Source organism: Zonotrichia leucophrys, chromosome 13 (assembly GCF_028769735.1).
Source record: "Zonotrichia leucophrys gambelii isolate GWCS_2022_RI chromosome 13, RI_Zleu_2.0, whole genome shotgun sequence".
NCBI classification, from domain to species: Eukaryota; Metazoa; Chordata; class Aves; order Passeriformes; family Passerellidae; genus Zonotrichia; species Zonotrichia leucophrys.
In genome coordinates, this window is record NC_088183.1 from 7,013,595 (window position 1) to 7,034,536 (window position 20,942).

A 20,942-nucleotide genomic window follows, 5' to 3' on the forward strand; every position below is an offset into this window, starting at 1 on the left:
AGTGAAAGCAGTTCCAGCTGCAGAGCAGTGGCTTCATCCAGCACCTCCCAGGGAATACCACAGCGTTGGTCAGGTATCCCAAACACAATCTGCTACTTTCAGCTTAAACCCTGGATATGCATGGCTGAAAAACACTCTTTTCCAGGATCTATGACTTGACAGGTGTTAAAAATTACAACTTCACTTGCTTTCAGTTTTTGCAAAAGACTTTATTGTGTAACTACTGCACGGTGGGCACGGCGACTTCCAGAACAAGTATAATGTGCAGTTTTTGACTCTGCAGTGAACTGAAGGCACATTCATTGACACTCCTTATAAAGCTTTCTATAGACAATTCATAAATTGACCTTTTCCTCTCTGAATGACTTAGAGCAAATACAAAACTGTACACGAGCCAGGGGAACACATGGAGCACCTACAGTGAAGGTAAAGAAATTAAGTTTCATGTACAGAGAGACAATGATGTCTACAGGGATCAAATAAATGTAGAAATGCCATATACAAATTTTAATACAAATATCTATAAAAATCAGAAAAATGAATCTTAGTTTCAAATAGAACTTTTGGGGAAATTACAGTTGATATAAGCTCCTTAATTATTTCAGTTGGAGAAGCATTAGTTTGCACAATCTCTACAAATTAATTTACATTGCCCTTACAGTGGAAATTATCAGACCAGCCAGTCCAGTCTGCTGCACAGAAGACACCTGCAATTCAGAATTAAAAAAATAATGGCTACTTTCCAATGTTAAAGTGGCTCTGTCAAGGGTGGGAGAGCCTTAGGAGGAGTTAGAGGAGCACTGCTGGAGCAGCAATGTGTGACAATTATCACAGACACGGACGGGTTTGGGGTAGGATGGCAGCGCGAGTTCGTTACTGGAACAAGTGTTGCAGAAGATGTCCCCGCAGTTTCTGCAGTGGTGCTACAAAAAAGAGTCAGAATGAACACAGCTGCCTACAAACAGCATCAGGAAGAGAGGTCAGACCTTGGGAACTGTGTCCGACTCCACTGAGTCCCTCTACTTCCCACCAAGCCCGGCCCTCCCAAGCAGCCCTTTCCCCTGCGCAGGGCCGAGCACAGCCAGGAACGGGAGCGGGAACGGGAGCAGGAGCGGGTTCGGGCCTGGCCGCGGAGGGAGGGGCTGCTCTGCCCGCCCGCGCCTGCCGGCTCCCCGCCTGTCCCACACCCACCCACCGCGGGCCGGGCACCGAGCAGCGCCTGCTCAGCCGGCAAGGGAGCCTGAACCCAGCCACGGCAGCTCCACTGGGAGCACCGGAGCAGGGGCAGTATTGCTTTTGGGGTGGTAAATGCCAAATTATTCCCTATATATTTATCATGCCAACAGGATTTGGAATTGAACAGGTTCAGTCTTTCCTAGCAAGGTATGCAACAGCACTGCTTTTGTTTTCCATGGATTATTTAAAAATAATCTGCTGAACCACATTACCTTCCTTCTTGAGATGGAGAATTCCTTTTTACATTGCTTGCAGTGAGTTGCTTCATCATCCTTCAGCCACGTGTGACCCTGGAAAATTGGTATGAAAACCATGCTGGAGATACAAATAAACCTAGAGGCATTTTACCAACATTGTTGGTATTTTTCAAAAGCCACCTTTTAAAGCAGAATAACCACGGTGAAATTTGAAGGTGTTAAATGAAATTCTTATGCTTAGTCAAAATATCCACAAGAGAGTACCTTTAGTGCTTTATTTACTTCTTTAATGTCTTCCATCTTCAGCTTCGATCTGGAAAAAAGAAATTATGCCCTGCTTGACTTTTTATTTAGTTGTGTTTGGTTTTCCCTGCATTTCCACTGTTGAACCACTGAAACCAAACCCCAATTCTTCAGTCAGCTCCCTGATACCCATCTGAACCACTCACTATCACTGGGAAACTCTGTCAGCTCAGAATTTGCCCCTTTTTCAGTATAAACAGAAGAATGTAGGAAAAGCACAGTTCCACTATAAGAACAAAACATTTCCTTTAATATTTCCTCTCAGCCAGCTCACTCTGACAAGATCCTCCCTCACTTTCATCTCATGGCTCTTTAGTTTTTCATACATAATAATTGCCTACTAAAATTCTAATATCAATTGATTTTTATAAGTAAATGAGGTTTAAAATTCTTGGTATTAGTCTGATATTCCAGCTTACATCACTTACAGGAGTTCTGTTCCCTAGAACTTACTGGCTGAGATGAAGTCCCATTTCTTGAAGAGCTTGCTCCTGCTCCTCACGGACCTTCTTCAGCTGCTGCTTCTCATCTTGCAGTTTTCTCAGCTCCTATAAAATCAAGCACAAAATCAAATTTTTTGTGCACTGCTTGACCTAAACCTCGATCAGTCTCCCCAAACTACCCCCAAGCAGTTCACAAGAATCGGCTCCTTTGCAAATCCCCCTATTTCTAAGGCTTGATTTTTAAAATTACAAGGGAGAACTACCCACAGGTTCTGCACAAACAATGGAATCATTTAACCATATTTACCAAGAAAAGGAAGATTTTCAGGCTTTGACCATTCTTAAACATAGCTGGAAAATGGCAGTCCTGTGCCAACACAGGAGCACACAGACAGGTACAGGTGCACAACTGTGTCCTCAGAAACTACTTCATACGTGGCAGCAAATCCTCTTCAGGTTAAAAAGAATGTTCATGCTTAAAAAATAACTCACATTCAGTTGTTCTGAATGCTTGAAACTGTGCATACCTTTTTCAGTCCTTCCATCTGTTGCAATTCTGTTTTAAGCAGAGTGGTAGCATCCTTCTCTTGGTGCAGTTCTTTTTGCAAAGTTTGTCTCTGTTCCTTTTCGGATTTTAACTCCTTTTCCAGAGTTGAGCTATTTAAAAATAATTCATTCTAAAAAAACCCTGTAGCAGAAGAATATCCTATAGCACTTAAGGATAGCAACAGTGTGAGAAGTAGAAATCTTGTCCAAAAGAGGGCAAAACTAGAGTGGTGCTCCAGGAAAGGAAAGAACAGGCAGCAGACGTCAAAAATGTTAATGCTGTTAACATTTAACATATGTTAACGTTTTCAAGTCATAGAAAACAAACAGCAATGAAGGGCTAGAAGAAAAACAAACAACCAAAAGACCCCCAAAGAAACCAATCCCCACAGGTTAATATTTCAGCACCTATGTTTAAACTGTTATGTTTAAAAGGGACACTCTATCCTGCAGTCTGAACAGTGAAAGATTTTTCTATTGGCCTTAGAAATCTTTAGAGGATTAATATTCCCTAAGAAAACACCCATAAGTCCCTTCAAAAATCCCAGTCCCTTTGGATGACAGTCAGTTCTATGCTCAGCCTACAAGGCATGACCATACATATCTCCTGATTTATTAAAAAAGCAATTGAAAGCTCCATTGCTAGTTGGAATGGGCAGATTTTTTTGCTGCTACTCTGTGCTCTAAATTAGATGTTCTGGAAAAAACATGTCAAAATCCTGATGCTAACTGCACACTGTACAAAAGTGCTGTGCTTCCCTGGCTCCTGTCTGTCCATGTTGAAGCCAACAGAATTTCAAACTCCACCCCTCGTTAGACCTGAGCATAAAAGGAATAGAAAACACTTCTTAAAGAACCAGCAAAGGGAAGGAAAACACCTGCTCAGATTAAATACCATTTGCTGTCCAGCTGGGCCATCTGCTGCCGACATGAGTTGAGCTTCCCAGCCAGCTCCTGCTTCATCTTATTGCACCGTTCCTCTGCTGCCTGCCTGGCCTTCTCTGCCTCCTGCAGCCTGCACAGGAAGGAACACAGACATTTGTTTTCAATCACTCCTTCCCTGCACCCTCTCCCCCTCTTCTTTTAGAGTTACCACAAGGATCTTTATAAAAGCTTGAACTGAAAATGCTAGTGGAGGAAAAAAAGACTTTCGAAAGCAGTTGTTTCTGAAAAAACCCCAAAAGCAAAGTCACAGCTGTTCTTAAAGTGAAGTTAACATGTTTTTCAATAGCCTGTTATGGAAAGAGCTATGGTTTTCCAGTGGGCCAGTTATGGACATGTTTGCCTGGGAAGAGAGAACAGCAAGCACAGAGAGATGAAGAGGAGAAAGTAAAAAAGGTCATGCTGGCACACAGGCCCAAATGTCTATGGGGCATAAGGAAAGTCATCCTGTAAAGGTTTATACTGGAAACTTTCTACTGACTTCAATGTTGACTTTCTGATCTTGCAGTTATTACCTCTTTTCCATTTGTTTCATAGAGGACATCATCTCATTTGTTTTTCCTTCAAAAGAGGATATTGCTTCTGTTTTTTCTTGTAATGAACACTCTGCATTCTGTAGGAAATAGTGAACAGTGTTTAAAGTCTGCCACCAGAAAAAGAATGTTCACCTTGCTAAAGGCCATGCCTGGGTCTGACTGGAATGTGCAAACAAAATGCTGATAATTCCAGAGCAGACATTGCTCCAATTGTTTTGTTACAACCAGAGAAAAAACCCAAACCACCTTAACTATGTTTTGACCTATGAGATCAGCTACAAGCCAAAAATGTTCTCTTCAGAAAAAGCCTGAAGAAATAAAACCAGATTAAATTGACAGCGTAAGAATATCAATGATGTAACAACCGCACTCAGTGGGCATGGAACCAGGAAGCAAAAAATTCCTCAAAAATACTGCTTTCAAAAGCAAAGGCACACCTCAGCATGGGGGTTTTGCTGACTTTGCAAGTGTCTGGGAAGGAGGCATGGACCTGGGTAAAGCCTGAACAGGCATCAAGGAATAGGCCATAAAAATTGAGAGAAATCCTCCCTGGATTTCTGGAACCAGGTGTGGGAGAGGAAGGCTTGCTGAACTCTTACTTCATGCATGGAGAGGTTAGTTAAACTTTGGTTTCATTAATGGAAACAAGCTCTGTATATTTTATGTGAGCACTGCTACACCATGGCTGCCTTGTAGAAATGCCTGTCACACAATTCAACTGAAAAAAACGTTAAACCACAATCCACCCAAAGAAGAGAAACCCCACAAACCATCCCCAGCCCCCTCTACATACCTGGGATTTGTGAAACATCTGCAAGTTAATGGCCTTCACTTCTTCTAACTGTTGGCGAAGGGCAACTAAAGTGTCCTGTTTTTCATGAGTATCTTTTTCCAGAAGTTTCATGGCAATTTCCATTTCTGTTTTCATTCCAATTTGTAGCTCCAACTCTTTCTCTAGTTCCTTACAAAGAGATGGAATTTCCTAGTTACTGCTACGTAGCCATAGGTCAGGGATAAAACCCAGACAATCCCATACACAAACTGTCTCTCTGCCATAATAATGCCAGTGGTTTCTTAAAAAGAGGCTTTTTATTTCCAACATTCCAGACACTGTTAATGACCAATGCCCATCATCTTGCTTGCAATTGCTCTATGAATTCTGGACAGCTGCAAAAGGTGCACAGCTGTCATCTTGTATTTGTAATGTTATCACAGGCTGAATCCTGTGTCCTTCACTTCACTTTCTATAGTTTAGTTTCCTTACCAGCCTGATTTTTTTTTCTTCTTTCAACTGCTTCCAAACATCGCTGTACATTTCATCAAGGCCCTGGCGAGATTGCTTGTAAGTATCCAATTCTACTTTTGTATCCTCTTTTGTTACCTACAAGAAACATCAGCTACATAAGATCACAAAGTATTTAAAGTATCTCTTTAATTCTTGTGTGTAACACAGTATTTCAATGTGCTATTTCAAGTAAAATCCTACTGTTTTACAATCAATGACCTCATGAACATCAGTAAGCTGAAATTTCAAAGATACAGCAATGATAAAAATACTTCAATACTTTACACTTTTTACTTTAATATTTCTAATACTTTGAATTTGTTCTTCCTTCTGCAAGTGTATTTTGGGTGTGTAGTAAAGAACAGTAAAATCTAATGCCTGAGCATGCAACACCCAAACCCAGTGACCTGCATAGCAAGGTGCTCAGCTGTGCTGAGCATTCCAGTGCACAGTGGGCTCAGGAGAACTCACTACAGCTGACCAAAAGAGATCACTTATTTTAAGGATCCTCATCATCCCTAAACAGCTGTCCCACCTCTACACTTTTTTCACTCCGTTCACGAATTAATTCATTCTGCTGTTTTAGCTGCTGCTGCTCCTCCTGCAGGGATCCAATTCGGTCAGTAGCTGCTGCAAGCTGTGTGAAGAGAACAGATCTATATTTAATCACTGTGCAATCATGCAGCATCTGGAGCAATTCTGAAGTCAGCAGCTCAGTCTCTGCAGCAGCTGTGCTGCTCACTTCCCCTTCTGCTCTCCCCAGCAGCTGCCTGACCCTTCTGCAGCCGTACCCACCGTCAGCCAAAATTAATGTGCCCACCAACATTTGTTCACCAACTTCTGCTTCACACCCTCACCAATTACTTTTAAGTATTAAATGAGTAAAGAAATGCACCATAATGTAAAAGGCTAAAATCCACCCTGGATCTGTGGTATGAACTAGAAATCACACCAACCCATGCCAGTCTGTCCAGTCCCCCCAGCTCACCAGTATCTACTCAGATATTTTAGGTGTAAGGTACAGTCTTAGGGAGTTTTGCCTCTGATGGAAAAGAGCTGTGAGAAATATTTAACAGACCAGATACAAACCTCTTCTTGGAGTTTTGAATTGGTCTTTTCTAAACAGTCTATTTTGTTCTGGAGATCTGCAACCGTGCAACTGCAGCAAGGAAGAGAGATGCATAAAAACAATAAATGAATTGTCAATGTTCAACTTTAACTCCTAACCTCAATGGTATTTTTACAATCTTGCATTTGTTAACAATGAAGTACTTTGGTGAGCTGGGGAAAAACTCAGAGGAAGAACAACTGTCCTTCTCAAGCACTGAGAGGACCATGTCCTTCTGCTGGCAGCCCTGTTCTGGCTTAGCTTTCACAGTTGTAACACCTCTCTGCTCAAGAGGGTAAGGGAGGCCTGCTTGTCCCACTGAGCAACCTATGGGGGAAGAGTAGAGACTCTTCCTCCAAGGAATGCATTTCCAGATGCACTTGCAATAGTTTCTCTTGAAAAAATTAGTTCCAAAGTGTTCTGTTAATCACTCTCAAAAAAGTAAACTATTACACACACTTGCTTTCCACATTGCATGTACCCACGGAAGAGAAGGACTACAAAATTAAACTAAGATTTTTGGGAAATAATCAGAAAAGGCATTTCAATATCAAACAAAAATCTACAAGAGTGGCAGCAGGATAGGAGTTAAAGTCATGCTGGAAAAGCTAAAGAGGACAAGTGTTGTATATGAGAACAGATGAAAATCCCACCTTAGATGTCGGTTCAGTTCTTCCACATAATGCTTCTGGTCAAGGACAGCTGTAATCCCTCCATCTCTAGTTGTAAAAGTGAGAATGTATTGACTGAGAAGAAACTCATTCATTTTAAAGTGCTATTCTGTACTAGGGCTTTCAGCATATACCAGGAAACAGATCTAAAATCTTTTATCCTTTCCTTAGAAAAATACTTGTGTCTGAGCTGGATCAGAAGCACCAGGAAGGTGAAGCAACTGCTTGGCTGCTTCTCAGCAGCTCCAGTGAAGTGCTCTGAAGTGACAGAAGCACATAAAATATGAAGATCCCTTCATATTTCTAAGACCATATTTCTAAGGTCTTAGATGACCTTAGAAGACCTGATCTGTGTTGCAAACTGCAGTTTCAAATCTAATATTTCACTTAAAATTACATTTTTTCCTCCATAACTGATCTCTCCCTCAAAGACAGCTGCTTAGTTGAGAGGGTTTCTGAAACTGTGCTTAGAAACAAAGCAGTGAGTTGGCAATGGGTGACTTGGCAAATCATCTCTTCTAAAACCAAATAAAACCACAATCTAATATTTTGTGTACTTTTAATTTGGACCCAGCTCAAGACTCAAACTCTCCAAATTGTTGTTAAAACTACCACAAATTCAGTCTCTGAAACACATTACTTTTGTTTAGGTAACAAAATCTGGTTTGGGTTCTCTGTTTTGGATGATTAATAGTTTGAAATCTCCAGCACTCCCATCCTCCCACAGACTGTCTGACAGGTTTGTTCTACAAAAATGGTAATGATTTAGAATTATTAATTCCCCATACATACTGTTTGCCATCACTGTCCTGTGTTTCCTTAAGGTACAAGGAAAAATCAATCACTCCAACCTGAAAAATATATTTAAGATATTAACACACCTTCACAGTGCAATTATGTGTAGAAGCAGGCATTACTGCATATGTGGAAAATGATAAAAATCTGAAGTTTAGGTTTAGAGAGACAAATAATACTTATATTCTTCCTAGCTGATGCAAGCATACAAGCTAACATTTGTCATAAAAGCATCAAAGTAACCATATTATGTGTGAACAGTTTCCTTGCAGTTATTAGTTTTGACAGTGTTTCCATAAACTGCTACATATGTACTTTCTTTTAATTCACTGAGGGAAACACAACAAGCTTCTACATAGGCCATGTTGGAAAGAAATCTGGACCCATCTCAATAAAGTATTTATAGATGTACTTAATTCTACTAGAATCCTATACCAACTGATCCTATTTAAGCTTTAATCTTCACCTGGGAATCCAAGTCTTCTCCTTTCAAGCAGAGGTTTGCATCAATAACATTCAGCCCAACCAGCAGACCCACAATAACTGCTCCTTCCTCCTCCATCATCAATGCATCAGGTTCATAAAATTCACTGGAACAAACAGAACAAGGCACCACTGCACATCAAACACTTATAATGGCACTTCCATCACTGAAACCATATAAACAGTAATGCAGCCTTTACAAAACTCAGCTGAGTTCTCACTTATTTATTGCATAAGGCAGAAGATTTAGAACTCTCAGAAAATACTCTGCAAGTTCCTTTGTAGATTCACTGCAAAAACAATTAAGCACTTGCTCTTCTGCAGGCTGCAAGAACAAGCTGAAACTGGTCAATGAATGACTCTCCCTGGAGCCACAGGGGGTGTCAATGTTTCAGGAATATTCAGGAATCTGTGCTGTTACCTTAACAGATGCTTATGGTCCAGGAGCACTTTGAGATAATCTGCCAGTTTCTTTTGCATGAGTGCTAGATAAAGCCAAGCCCTCCCTCTGCCCACAGCAGTCCTAAAATGAAAAAAAATGCATGTTTTGGTAAAACCAAGGTGTTTTATTAACTAAATTTGTGCAATTCAAAATTCTCGGTTTACAAAGTGAGAGGAAGGACATTGCTCACTAAAAAACAACAACAAATCTCTGGGGAAATGAACTGTTGTTTCCAGAACACAAGAACATTTAAGTATATTCCTTTCTTCAGGGAAAGTTATATTGTAAAGACTTCTTAACTTGAAAACCCATACATATTGTCAACTACCACCATAATCCAACCATTAATACATCCTAGTATTAAAAAAATCAAATCTATCTCAATCATCCTGAATCACTCAAACCAAATACTATCAGGACACACACAAAATGATACAAAATCATGAAAAGGGGGGAAAGAAGAGAAAAAAAATACCTGTGAATACTTAAGTTATTTTTAGCAATGTTATAAAAGTTTCCAAATGCTGTTTTCAATCTGACAGCGTTGTTCGAGTCAGAAACTCTGAATATTTTGAGATATCCTCCTTATCTCTTGGAGAAGTCAATGCCTCCTACACACCCTATTTTTTTCCTTTGGGAGCAAGAGCTTGGTAAGGAAGCCAAGAGACTACACGAAGGATTCCTTTTCCCAGCAGTATGAGCAAAATGCATCATCCCCAACAATTAACTTACTTCAACTCTGGCAGATTTTTAACACTGGTTGCTATATCTGATGCTTCAGGACAAAGTTTTTCCACTAGCTCCAAAGGACCAAAAAATGATTTGTTCTGTCCAATAAAACTCTTCTTCACTAAAGGAAGCATACAGAGAGATTTGTGAGGAAAAATGACAGGCTTCCAAGTCTAGAATTTTAGACAAAATTTACTTTGTTAATTTGTTTTATCAGCTTATAACATGTCTGCAGAAAGGGGGCATTAAAATACTCTGACAGTTTAGGAGGCACAAAATACAGGGTCTACAAGGGTAACCACATAGTTATATCTGCATTACTGATTAGCATCATGTTTACAGAATTAATAATGCCATTCAAAAGTCAAGCTGGAGACATGACAGACTCCTTGACCTGCCTCTCTTCAGCCTGGCAGTCTGTGCCCACCTTTGAGCCCGTGCTTGAGGCAGTGTTCCAGCACCACGAAGAACTGCTGCAGTGGTGGGAAATCAGAGTCCAGGGTCCGGCCCAGGCTCAGGGCTGACTGGATGAGGATTTTGATGCTGAGCTTCATCATGTTCATGAGGTTGGCACGCTCCTCCATGGTGTGACACCGTGTACCTGGGGGCACATGGGTGGGGAAAGGAAAGCTGCTTTACAGTCCCAGAATCAAATAGGCTGGAAAAGACCTCTGAGATCATCGAGTCCAATGTATGATGAAACTAGGCCAGGGCACTGAGTGCCAGATCCAGTTTTTCTTTAAACAGCTCCAGGGACAGTGACTCCACCACCTCCTTGGGCTGCCCCTTCCAATCTATAATAAACCACCTTTCTGTGAAGAAATATTTCCTAATGTCCAACCTAAACCTCGCCTGCTGCAGCATAAGATTATATGCTATAATCTTATCACTGGTTGTCTGGGAGAAGAGCCCGACCCCCACCTGGCTACAGTCTCCTGTCAGGGACTGTAGAGTGATAAGGTTATCACCCTGATTCTCCTTTTCTCCAGACTAAACACCCCCACTCCTTCAGCCGCTCCTCATAGGACCTGTGCTCCAGAACCTTCCCCAGCTCTGCTGCCTTCTCGGGGCCCGCTGCAGCTTCAATGCCCCTCCTGGACAGAGGAGCCCCGAGCTGATCACAGCACTCGCGGTGTGGCCTCCCCAGTGCCGAGTACCTGGGGACAATCCGCACGGAGACGCTGCGCAGCTCTTAAAGACCCCTGGCTGCCGTGCCCCAGCCGGGCCTCCATCCTGCGGCGGGGGCGAGCTGGGTAAACCCCCCCCTCAGCGCCGCGCCCGGCCCCGGTGGGGGGGACACGGCCCCAGCCCCGGCCCGCAGGGTTCGTACCTGAGCGGCGGGGCCGGGCCGGGGCCCCGGGGCTGAGGGAGCCCGGCCCGCCGCGTTACCACGGCTACGGCGCGCGCGGCGGGGCCGGGGGCGGGCCGGCCGCCATCTTAGAGCCGTGCGAGGGGCGCGGGGCGGGCTCGGCCCGGCCCGGCCGGGGCGTGCTGTAAAATGCGGAATTATGTACAGATTTACTTAAAGAAAGGATGTTTCTCGATCTTTGTACGATTTCAAGTCTAAGCAACAATCAGCGTGATTTAAGCCGCGGAATATCCGCTAACGAGCAAAGTGTAAGTGACGCCCAGGTGTTACAAAGGCGAATCACTGGTAGGTAGAATTGCCTTGATAAGGTTTAGGGCTGGACATGCTTCAGTGACCCGAGGCCTAGGGGAGGTTAATAAAAGGATGTAGCACTGATAGTGGACTCAAAGGATGCAGAATTTATGCACTGCAAGGACGGCCTGAGACCGAGTCAGGGAGGTTTAGGTTGAGATCAGGAAAAGGTTCCTCAGCCAGAGGGTGGTGGGGCGCTGGAATGGGCTCATGGCAGTGGTAACAGCACCAAGCCTGACAGAGCTCAAAGAGCATTTGCACAACACTTTCAGACTCACGGTGTGACCCCTGGGGATGCTCCTGTACAGGGCTAGGTGTTGGACTCAATGATCCTACTGGGTCCTTTTCAGCCCAGCATATTCTAGGATTTTATGACATTTGGCAGAACTCCCCAGATAAGGAAGAAGCTCATAAAGGCAAGGTAGCAACTGTGCTCAATCAGCTCTGGCTGGGTAGAATGTAATTCTGGCAGGGGCAGATTGTGACCACTGACCCAAGAAACTCACTGACCCAAAAGAACAGATAGCCTGAGCTTGCAGACTAATGAGCACGGGAAGTGAGGATATCATTGACCAAAAGAAGATAGAATGGTAATTAATAAGAGAACTAGTGAATTTGTAACCAATGAACATTAATGCCTAGTGCTCAAAATACTGAAAAATTCTGGTAGTCATGCTGGCTTTGTGGATGTGCAAAGCCATAAATAAATCAAATCCTTCCACTCCATACATGGATTGGCCTCTTGCAGACCAAGTGAAAGAACCTGTTTTGGGACAACAGGGGGAGTGGGACCAGGACCAGCTCCCTTGCTTCTTAAGTCACCTACAGGCTCTGATAGGAGCTGCCAACCACAGCCCAGTGGCCACCAAAATCACATTTTAAGCCACTGCTGTTTCAGCAGGACAGTCTTGCTGTCACCTGTGGGTCACAGATGGCCACACTCTGCAGAAAAAGCAGTGGCAGAAGCCCCAGCCCTGTGTCAGTCACACCCAAGATGGTTAACAATGTTTTGAAGATCGTGCAAAAGTCTCTCCAGTGTTTTCCTTTTTGTGCACACAATGTTAATTTAGGGTTAAAAGTGAGAAAAACTCCTCCTTGTGTCAGAAGAGGGAAATCAGAGTAATTCTAATCCAACTGACCTTAATAACCACAACACACACAAAATGCTGTCATCTCTGCATGCTACTCTATAGCTCATTGTATATATACTATATACAGTATATACAAGAGTATATATAGTATATAATCAGTATACATTATATTATATACATATATACAGAAGGAGTATACTGTATATTGCCTATAGCCTCAAAACTGTATATAATGTGTTGACATTAAAAGCACCATAATATTTAGAATTTTGATCTCAATATTGTCAGGTTACACATTAGGAACAGAAAAAAAGCTGCACAAACACAAAACCAGAAACTTTGGGGTGTTCCAAAGCAATGTTAACCATTTTGATGTTTTTTTGAATTTGAATTTTTACTTACCAGGAATACTTCGCCTCTACACCTTGCTCAAGATACATATATTACCCACAAGACTTCAAAAAATAAAATACCATGAATAAAAATCTCTTTATGAAAACAATTTTATACTGACAAGTGTCTTAATATTAGTTTGCATTAAGTTAAATAATTACTTGAACAATATTTTTTAGGCTGTTGCAAATTTAGACATTCAAGTACATCTTTTGCAAAACTGTGGAGGTTGATACATGCAAAATAAACAGGTATTAGACACACTACCAAAGCCAAGCTTTAAAGATTAGGAATCAGGTTATCCCAGTGCAAAAGATCAGAGATGTGATGCTGCAATCTTTAAGAATGCAGTCACACAGTTTTGTATCTTATTCAACTCAAGAGATTTATTTCAACATCTTTTTGAAGCCACATGCCTTGTTTACTGTAATTATTGAGCACACTTTGAAGTCAGAAAACACTGAAGCACAAAGGAAAGCTCACAGTTCTCCATCCCTTGGTCTTTGGGACTGCAAGTCTTTCTTGATTCGTTTTCTTTAGATTTGAAGCTTCTGGCCTCTCTGCAAGGCAGGACACAGTGGCAGACACTGGTTTTATGATGGGGTTTATGTGTTTAGAACATGTGATCAACAGATCTGAAGTAGCAGACAGAAGTTATAAAATCTCTGAAAAAAGATTACAGCAGGCAACAAGCTCCAAATTTTCCACAAGTGGTCTTGCAGGCCTTGGACTATTTATTAAACATGGCTGTTTTAATATTTAAGTGCTTGGTCAAAGGTAAGTAATATTGAACAGGCAGAACAGGTGCCTTAGCACCTGTTCACATTTCATATACAAGTTATTAACTGATTTTTCATACAGAATTTTCCATAAAACTTTTCAACATATTATCCAAATCCTTTGAACAACGTGGGAAGGTTATGGTGTGTTCCCTTACTTTACAAGGAAGAAGTGGAAAGGTTATGGTAAAAGTTCCGTGAAATGTGGGAGCTTAATTCCAGGTAAGAGAATATTTTATCCCTGTCCCTTGCTAAATGCTGTGTGTTGTTTTCAATTACATCTATCCACAGCAATATTCCAAAAGCAAACAAAGAAACTGGGATATTCTGCACTTTGTCAGGTTAGATCCCAAGTGTGCAAGATGGGCACTTAGCAAACAAACCTGTGCGAAGTTTGGTGTAAGACTTTGGGACAGAGGAAAAGAAAAGAGTCTATTTTTTCAGGACAATTAATCTTCAACCCTGACTATGCAACATTGAGGAATTTTCACAAAAAAAATGAAGAAGTCCATCAGCAGTAACATTGCCCCATGCTGTCACAACTCAACTGCATGGAACTTCCCTTTGAATACTCAGTACCATTAAAAATAAAAAGGTCAGCACCAAACAGAGCAAAACTGAGCTCCAGTGCTCCAGAACAATTCAGCACCAGTCTGAGACTCTGGAGTACAAGGCTCCAGGCCCAGTTTCTGCTGCATTCGAATGGGTTTGGGGTTTTCCCCCCACATTATAAATATTGCTGAGATTTATTTTCCATATGATTCAATTAAAGCCATTTTAATTCAGTTCTAAGATATCTGTTCCACAAATCTGTAGGGCTGCTAGATCTACAAATGTCAATGTTGAACAAAGCAATCTGAGGTTGAACTGAAGGCAGTTTTAGTGTAGTTAAAAAGTAATTCATAAAAAATCTGTAACTTAGTTTGCTGGGCTAGTCTCTGACATGAAAGGTACAGAGATTCCTTCCCGGAACCAACAGCACTTGAGGGAGGATGTGGAATTTTGAGAGATTCCCTCAGTGCAGCCAGACTGCTAGACCTTCAAGGAGAAGGAGAAAAGGCAGCAAATAAAACAAAAGTAAATGTCTTCAAATATAAGAGTTTAGGCTTCTTCTGGTTATAACGCATTTCTTAAATTCTATATCTCTGTCACTTGTTTAATTTTACTTCAATACAATACTGCAGCATCTTAAAAAAAAAAAAAAAGGAATTCAAAGTAACACCCATGCACCACTGACACGACCCAGCAGCACTTACGGGAGCGAACTCATTTGCGCACCACAAAAGCGAGTTTACTAAAGAAGCGGAGCCGTACTTGTCTTTGCCGGGCTGTCACTGCTGCCGGGCTTGGACACCAATCCCACCAGGGATGCGGACTTCAGGGCGCTGCCATAGCCCAGCGCCAAGTTTTCCGAGGCTTTCCTGGCCAGAGACAAGATGGGAGCAGACCACCGCGCTTCCTCCGGTTTCGCCTTCTCCTCGTTCCTCAGCTCGGCCGCGTCAGGGAGCTGTTTTTTGTCAATAATCTCAAAGTCTTCCTCCTTTCCCGCGACGGGCGCGGCGCGGGGCTCCCCGGCAGCCATCTTGGACGGCTCACATGACCGCGGCTAGGGAGCCGCCCCCGCCCCGGGTGAGGGCCTGGGCAGGGACCGGGGGCCGGGAAAGGACCGGGAACCAGGGCAGGGACGGGGAACCGGGTCAGGTCGTGGCAACTGGGGCACGTCCCGCAGGCAGCGTGAAGCACCTCCACACAGAGGCAGGCCTGGCCAGGACAGAACACTTCGCTTGGTATTCAGAGTTTAACTCCGGGCGTGGAAGATGAGGAAAGAGTTCACCTTTGAACAAGTTAGGAAAGGAACAAAAAGTATAGGTTTTTACTGCTATCTGTGTCCCCAGACATAGTTTTCAATAAAAAAATTAATGTGTTTTGACGTCTCACATTTGCACAGTTCAGTTGTGACAGCTTAACGAGATCTCTATTACTCTGCCTGTGAATCAAGTCGCTGTGATTTGAAGTGGAGGATTGGTATGACAGGTGCACTGCTGTGAAAAGGAATTGTCCTCGTCACTGACAGGAAAACAACTACTCAGTAAAGCCACTTAATTAATGTGTATGGGCTGGGTTGGGTAGAAAGATGTATCACGAAGGGGAACTGAAATTACCCCACTATGAAAATTTGATCTTGCTGGGTGCCTCAAATATTGATGTAGCCTGCTGATGTATGGTTTGTTAACTGTTTTTCCATGGAGCAGCTGCGTGTGCTTGAGATATGTCACTCGTTTAGTCACGAGGTAGTGGATGCTGCATATGAGCTTTTTATGCTACACAGAGGAAACTCTTTTGGGTGTTTTTTTGGGGGATTTTTTCTCTTGTGTTTTTTTTTTTTTTTTTTAAGAAATAGGAGGAGGCTAGAATAGGAGAGTTGAAGGTCAATTTAGTCTTGCAGCAATATAAATCTTCAGAGCTATATATATTTTTTTCCTAATAAAAGCTACTTTATGATTGATTCTGTCTTCTTGGCTTCTTCGACACTGAAAATTTAACAACTTGTGTTACACAAAGCACACGGAAGCTCTTGTATTTTTGTTGAGGATTCAGAGATCAGCAGCCTCTTATTCACCCATGATTCAGATGAGCTAAGTATAGGCTTTAAGCTACTTTTGCTAAAGGCTGCTAGAGTTAAGTTCTGCTCCATCTTGTGGACTCCGGCAGTATTGGGCTGCTCGTAAGGAAGTAGCTCATCTCTGTATGTTGCTGTCTTGCAGTTGAGTATATGAATATACCTCTTGACAGGAGTGAGACTTGATAGTGATTTTCTGCCTTTCATTAACTACCCAGTATTAGAGTAAGGGTGGAAAAGGTAGTCTTGAATAGAAGCAGAATCCTAAGCATTAAAATAATATTTTTTCCCAATGCAGCTGAAGAATAGGGCATAAAAGTTTTGTTACTGGGAACATAAGAGTTAACCAAGGCTCCTCTTTACCTCATTATGTTGCTCCCTTAAGATAAGGATGCCTCAGACACCTCTTTACAGCGTCACAATGAGCTATTTTGTAAAAATATTAAGTGAAGCTATCACATAGTTGTGATCATCTTTTCTTATGTTGCTATTAAAGAAACATTTGATAATTTTATTTCAAGTGTCTGATGAGGAAAATTTATACTGTGCATAATAAATGTGCTCAAACTTATGCTACACATGATTTAATTGTGCTTCACTTACTACTATTTGGTCAAAATTACTTAATCAGCCACTGATTGCTTTAAATGCCCTCTGTCCTCACACTTTTTATTTTAAAGCAAGCAAGAAGTCTTGTGGCATTGTAAGGGAGCCCTAAGTCAAAGAGATTTGTTTTGTTTACAAAGTACAATTTCCTAAGGGGTCATTTGGGGCAGCCAAGGAGGGTGAAGTTAATACAGAATACAGCTTTAAGCACATTAAATAAAAAATGAAAAAACTCAAAACCAAAAGTGATGTAACTTTGGTTTCAGTTCACTGATTTATCAGGGAGGGGCATTGTGCATGAATAACTTTGATTACTTTTAGCTTGGAGATCGGGCTTGTTTTGGTCTCCTGCAGATGATGGTATTTCACCACTCTCTTCTTTTTGCAGACCACTGATCCAGCTCTTGCCACTCATGTGAAGATGAACAATATTTTCTTCTGAAAACCCATTTTGTAGCTAGTTTTTGTCTGCCACAAATGTCAGTTCTGTGTAATCACAAAAATACTTAAAATAGTTAGGGCTCATTGAAAAGTTAGAGGACTAAGTGACCCACTTACTACTTTTTGCTTTTCCTAACTGTAGAAATCAAAATGTTTCTAAAGAAAAAATACCATTATGAAGCTGAGATAAGTAGAGTTTTGTTCTTTTTTCATGCAAATCTTGCACAGCCTTGTTTGGTTTTACTGACCCCCTCTTCTTTGTCTTTTTATGTGAAAGAATAAAAACTCACTTTTGAAATACTTAAAAATAATTAATTTAAAGTATAGAAAAGATTATTCTGGAAGAATTCCTATTTTAATCAGGAAATTGTACATTTAATATAAATGTCTGGCTAGCAAAATAGAAGATAATTAATTTTACAATAGAGAAACTAAATTTTTATTCACTGCTACTTAGCAAGACAGTTTCTTTGGCTAATTCCTATTTATCTCAGATTTATTGTTTTTTTGGGAGGTAATGTTTTAAGGAACTTTTTTTTGCCATTTAACATTTCAAGTTAATCTCATACTATAAATATTTTAAAACAGCAAAATGCCACCGTGTGCTAAAGGGTAAACTTTTGTGATTAGCTGTTATTTATACTTTGCATTCCTATAACTTTTTCAGTCAGCAAAAGAGATTATATTGCAAATGATCCAGTTGAGTTTTTGACCTTTAAAACGCTGGTGGGAATAAATACCAAGTGTAGCTGTAGTTGGGAATAACATAACCCCACCCAAATGGTGTGTTATGTGTTTGACAGCACATTATAGAAGTTTTACAGATACAAATCAGAGTTTTACAATACAAATCACAGTATTTGCTGAGAATTCAGTGCTGGCTGAGTAGAGCTGCATCCACAAGTCCTGAGGCAGCCCTTTGTGTGAGCAGGACAAGAAACCGTGCATGGACACAGTGCAGCCATCCAGAGTCACCTCCCAGTGACTGAGGCAGCATCAAAGAGCAGTAAAATGTTCCTTGTACTCTTCTCTCTCTGCCCATTCCTCAGGCCACTGAAACATTCTTCCCTCTGGCTACTGCGGTGAGTGAGTGACACTTGAGGAAAAATGGTATTAGGAAATGATAACGTTTCCTTTGGGACATCATCAAAAAAATCCCCAAACCCTCAACAATTTCCATGTCCATGAATAAAATTCCTCCCTTACAACAGTGATTAAGTAATTAGAGAAGTTTTAGCTGTTGTTCTACCTCTAATGCAGCTAACTAGTTAAGATACTTTCCTATCACTTCTAATCAAAAAGTCATTTAATGAAAACCAAAATTCCAGCTGTGTCATTTCACCTGTAGTGAGTGTAATAATTTTTTTAAATTTCAAAGCCACAACTTTATGCTCCCTGACCCCACTGCACCAGCTAGTGCCATCCTTGCAGAAACTCATTGTAATAACAGAATCAGCTGTTTCAAACTTCTTTCTAAAATCATTAGAGGCCCTAAGAGGACATGGAAGCTGGAAGTGTGTGTTATTGTAGTAAATAAAGGAAAAGACAGTAAAATATGGAAGAGAAACTGTTGGCATGGAATCAAAAGAACAGCAGCTCACTCAGTGTAAGTTTAAATCAGACAGTTAAGACCAAACACCCACCAGATATATATTGAATGACAGTCTGAAGAAAATCCCGGACATTTATTGTTCTACTCTGAACTATTGCCTGATTTTTAGAAAAAAAAAAAAAGAAATCTTTCAATAGGAGTATAGTGGACTAGAATGTGAAGTATCAGAAAGAAGGTAAAAAACAAACACACCGATTTTCGTTTAGTTATTTAACATTTGTTGGCCCTGTAGAAAGTGGCAGGGGCAGAACTTCCCAGCAGGTGACACTATGGCACCACTTTATTCAAGAGCAGCCCCCAGCGCCCAGCAAACACCACATCCCAGAAAATACCGGAGAGCTCCCATGAAAAAAGAAAAGAACCCAGCTGAGATTCTCGTCTGAGCGAGCCCTGAAGCTGCTCTGTGACAGTGGCGGTGCTGACAGAGACCTGGGGGGGAAAGGAGGAGCTCCTTGGCTCCTTTCACAGGAGCTTAAATTTGGGACTGCAGGATGAGTGTCCAGGAACGCTCTCTAATGAAACCGCGGAGTCCTACCTGTGCATGAATCTGGGTCATTTACCACTCCCAGAGTTTTGGGTGGGATTATGAAGTTATTAGTATTTTACAATGGTTGCTTTTGTGTTACAAGTTGTTACATAATGTTCCAAGGACTTTATGAGTAGGAAGATTTGGATAAATGGTATCATTTGGTTAGGTCTACTGACAGACATCAGAGCACATCTCTTTGAATAACTTACTTAATTTCTAGACCTCAGGACCTGTGTGGTTTGGGTTACATTTTTCATCCTTTTCCTTTTCCTTTTCCTTTTCCTTTTCTTTCCTCTCCCTCTCCCTCTCCTTCCTACTATTTCATGCAGACAGTTTTGTATCAAGCACAGTTTTGAATATTTTATAAAAGTGCTGTAAATTGACTCGACTGAGGGGCATAGGGTCAAAGGAATTATAAATGTGATTACAGGTTAAATCCTAGTAAGTTATGAATGCAGTATTTTTGAAATGTGCTGAGGTTTTTGCTACTTAAAGCAGTTTTCAACTTACACACATGAGAATACTTATATGTGACTTAATTAGCTGAAGAAATGGGCTCGTATCGTTCTATTAGTGTAACAGAAATTATGCAAATTGCAGAAGAAAATGTTAGTTATTATATCAACCAATGAAATATATTATATACTCCCTAGACAAGTTTAGGAAAATACCTTTATGTTTTACAAAACCACTGTTAGTTATTTTAATCATCTGTTTCAAATGCAAATTTTGGAAGTTCATAAACATTTAATCCATTATCCATAAACTAAAAACCATTTAGGTGCTCGCATGCAGTTCTGGTGATGCTGCACTCGTGCACTTGAGGGCGCAGTGTGGCACCAACTGGCTCAGATTTCTCCATAAAGAATTGAAGTTTTCTGTCGGAGTCCCCTCTGTAAGGTGCAGGACACAAAGAGTTGGAAAAATTGCAACATGTAGTGTTAGAAATGCAAATCCTGATTTTCTGCTACATTTAATGGTCTGAATTCTCTTCATTTTCTGAATTCTCTATGAGTGACACTGCATACTAATTTGTAAGATATTTAGAGAGCTTAAACCAAAAGTGAAGTCAATAAATCTTTTGCTAGATATTTCTTTGTTTTAAATAGAAACAATATCTTCTCTCTCCTCTTTCCTTTCCTTCCTCAGGGTGTTTTTCCTTGCAGAGCTGTAACTTAAATTTGTTATACCATACTAAGGGATAATTCCCACATCCTTTGATTCAATAGGAATTTTTATAGGCTGAAAAAAAGGGGAAATATGTTTTACAGATGTACAGAAGCACTATAATTGTTGACAGAATCAAACAGAAACTGGAGCTTTGGGTTAATGCAGGTGTGCAGCTCAGCTTCACCATGTCTCTGTTATCAGGACACATTATCACATTACAGGTTTGGCTAATTCCTCATCAGGCCTTTCCATGCTTGATGGAAGCTTGAGTAGGCAGGTTAGATGTTAACAGTGAGATTGCTTAGTGATCTCTGACCAGAAATCC

At 41.1% G+C, this 20,942-nt stretch overlaps 1 protein-coding gene across 4 annotated transcripts; it reads right to left on the bottom strand.

Annotated features, from left to right (window-relative positions):
• Nucleotides 1-184: 184 nt before the first annotated feature.
• Nucleotides 185-15,285, bottom strand: RUFY1 (RUN and FYVE domain containing 1). Of its 4 annotated transcripts, none has more exons than XM_064724877.1 (18): nt 14,954-15,285; nt 10,144-10,317; nt 9,720-9,837; nt 8,967-9,068; nt 8,529-8,652; nt 8,060-8,118; nt 7,250-7,315; nt 6,578-6,647; nt 6,024-6,125; nt 5,468-5,584; nt 4,997-5,164; nt 4,183-4,280; nt 3,621-3,740; nt 2,707-2,836; nt 2,190-2,284; nt 1,698-1,746; nt 1,449-1,526; nt 185-923 (listed from the first exon to the last, which is right to left on the bottom strand). In XM_064724877.1, exons 1-18 carry the CDS (start codon nt 15,219-15,221, stop codon nt 780-782), a joined length of 2,082 nt encoding a protein of 693 aa, XP_064580947.1. In that variant the 5' UTR covers nt 15,222-15,285; the 3' UTR covers nt 185-779. The 4 variants fall into 4 exon arrangements, with proteins under 4 accessions (XP_064580947.1, XP_064580950.1, XP_064580949.1 ...); XM_064724880.1 differs by having other exon boundaries at nt 14,896-15,241; XM_064724879.1 differs by lacking the exon at nt 14,954-15,285 and adding an exon at nt 11,047-11,176.
• Nucleotides 15,286-20,942: the final 5,657 nt, after the last annotated feature.

What these genes read in the sequence shown, in the direction of transcription:
- RUFY1 (XM_064724877.1), bottom strand. Translation starts at nt 15,221, where the DNA reads ATGGCTGCCGGGGAGCCCCGCGCCGCGCCCGTCGCGGGAAAGGAGGAA. An exon ending in AAAAATCTGCCAGAGTTGAA is followed by an intron (nt 9,069 to 9,719) that starts GTAAGTTAATTG and finishes TTTTCATTTTAG; the next exon opens with GACTGCTGTGGGCAGAGGGA. An exon ending in AGATGTTTCACAAATCCCAG is followed by an intron (nt 4,281 to 4,996) that starts GTATGTAGAGGG and finishes TATTTCCTACAG; the next exon opens with AATGCAGAGTGTTCATTACA.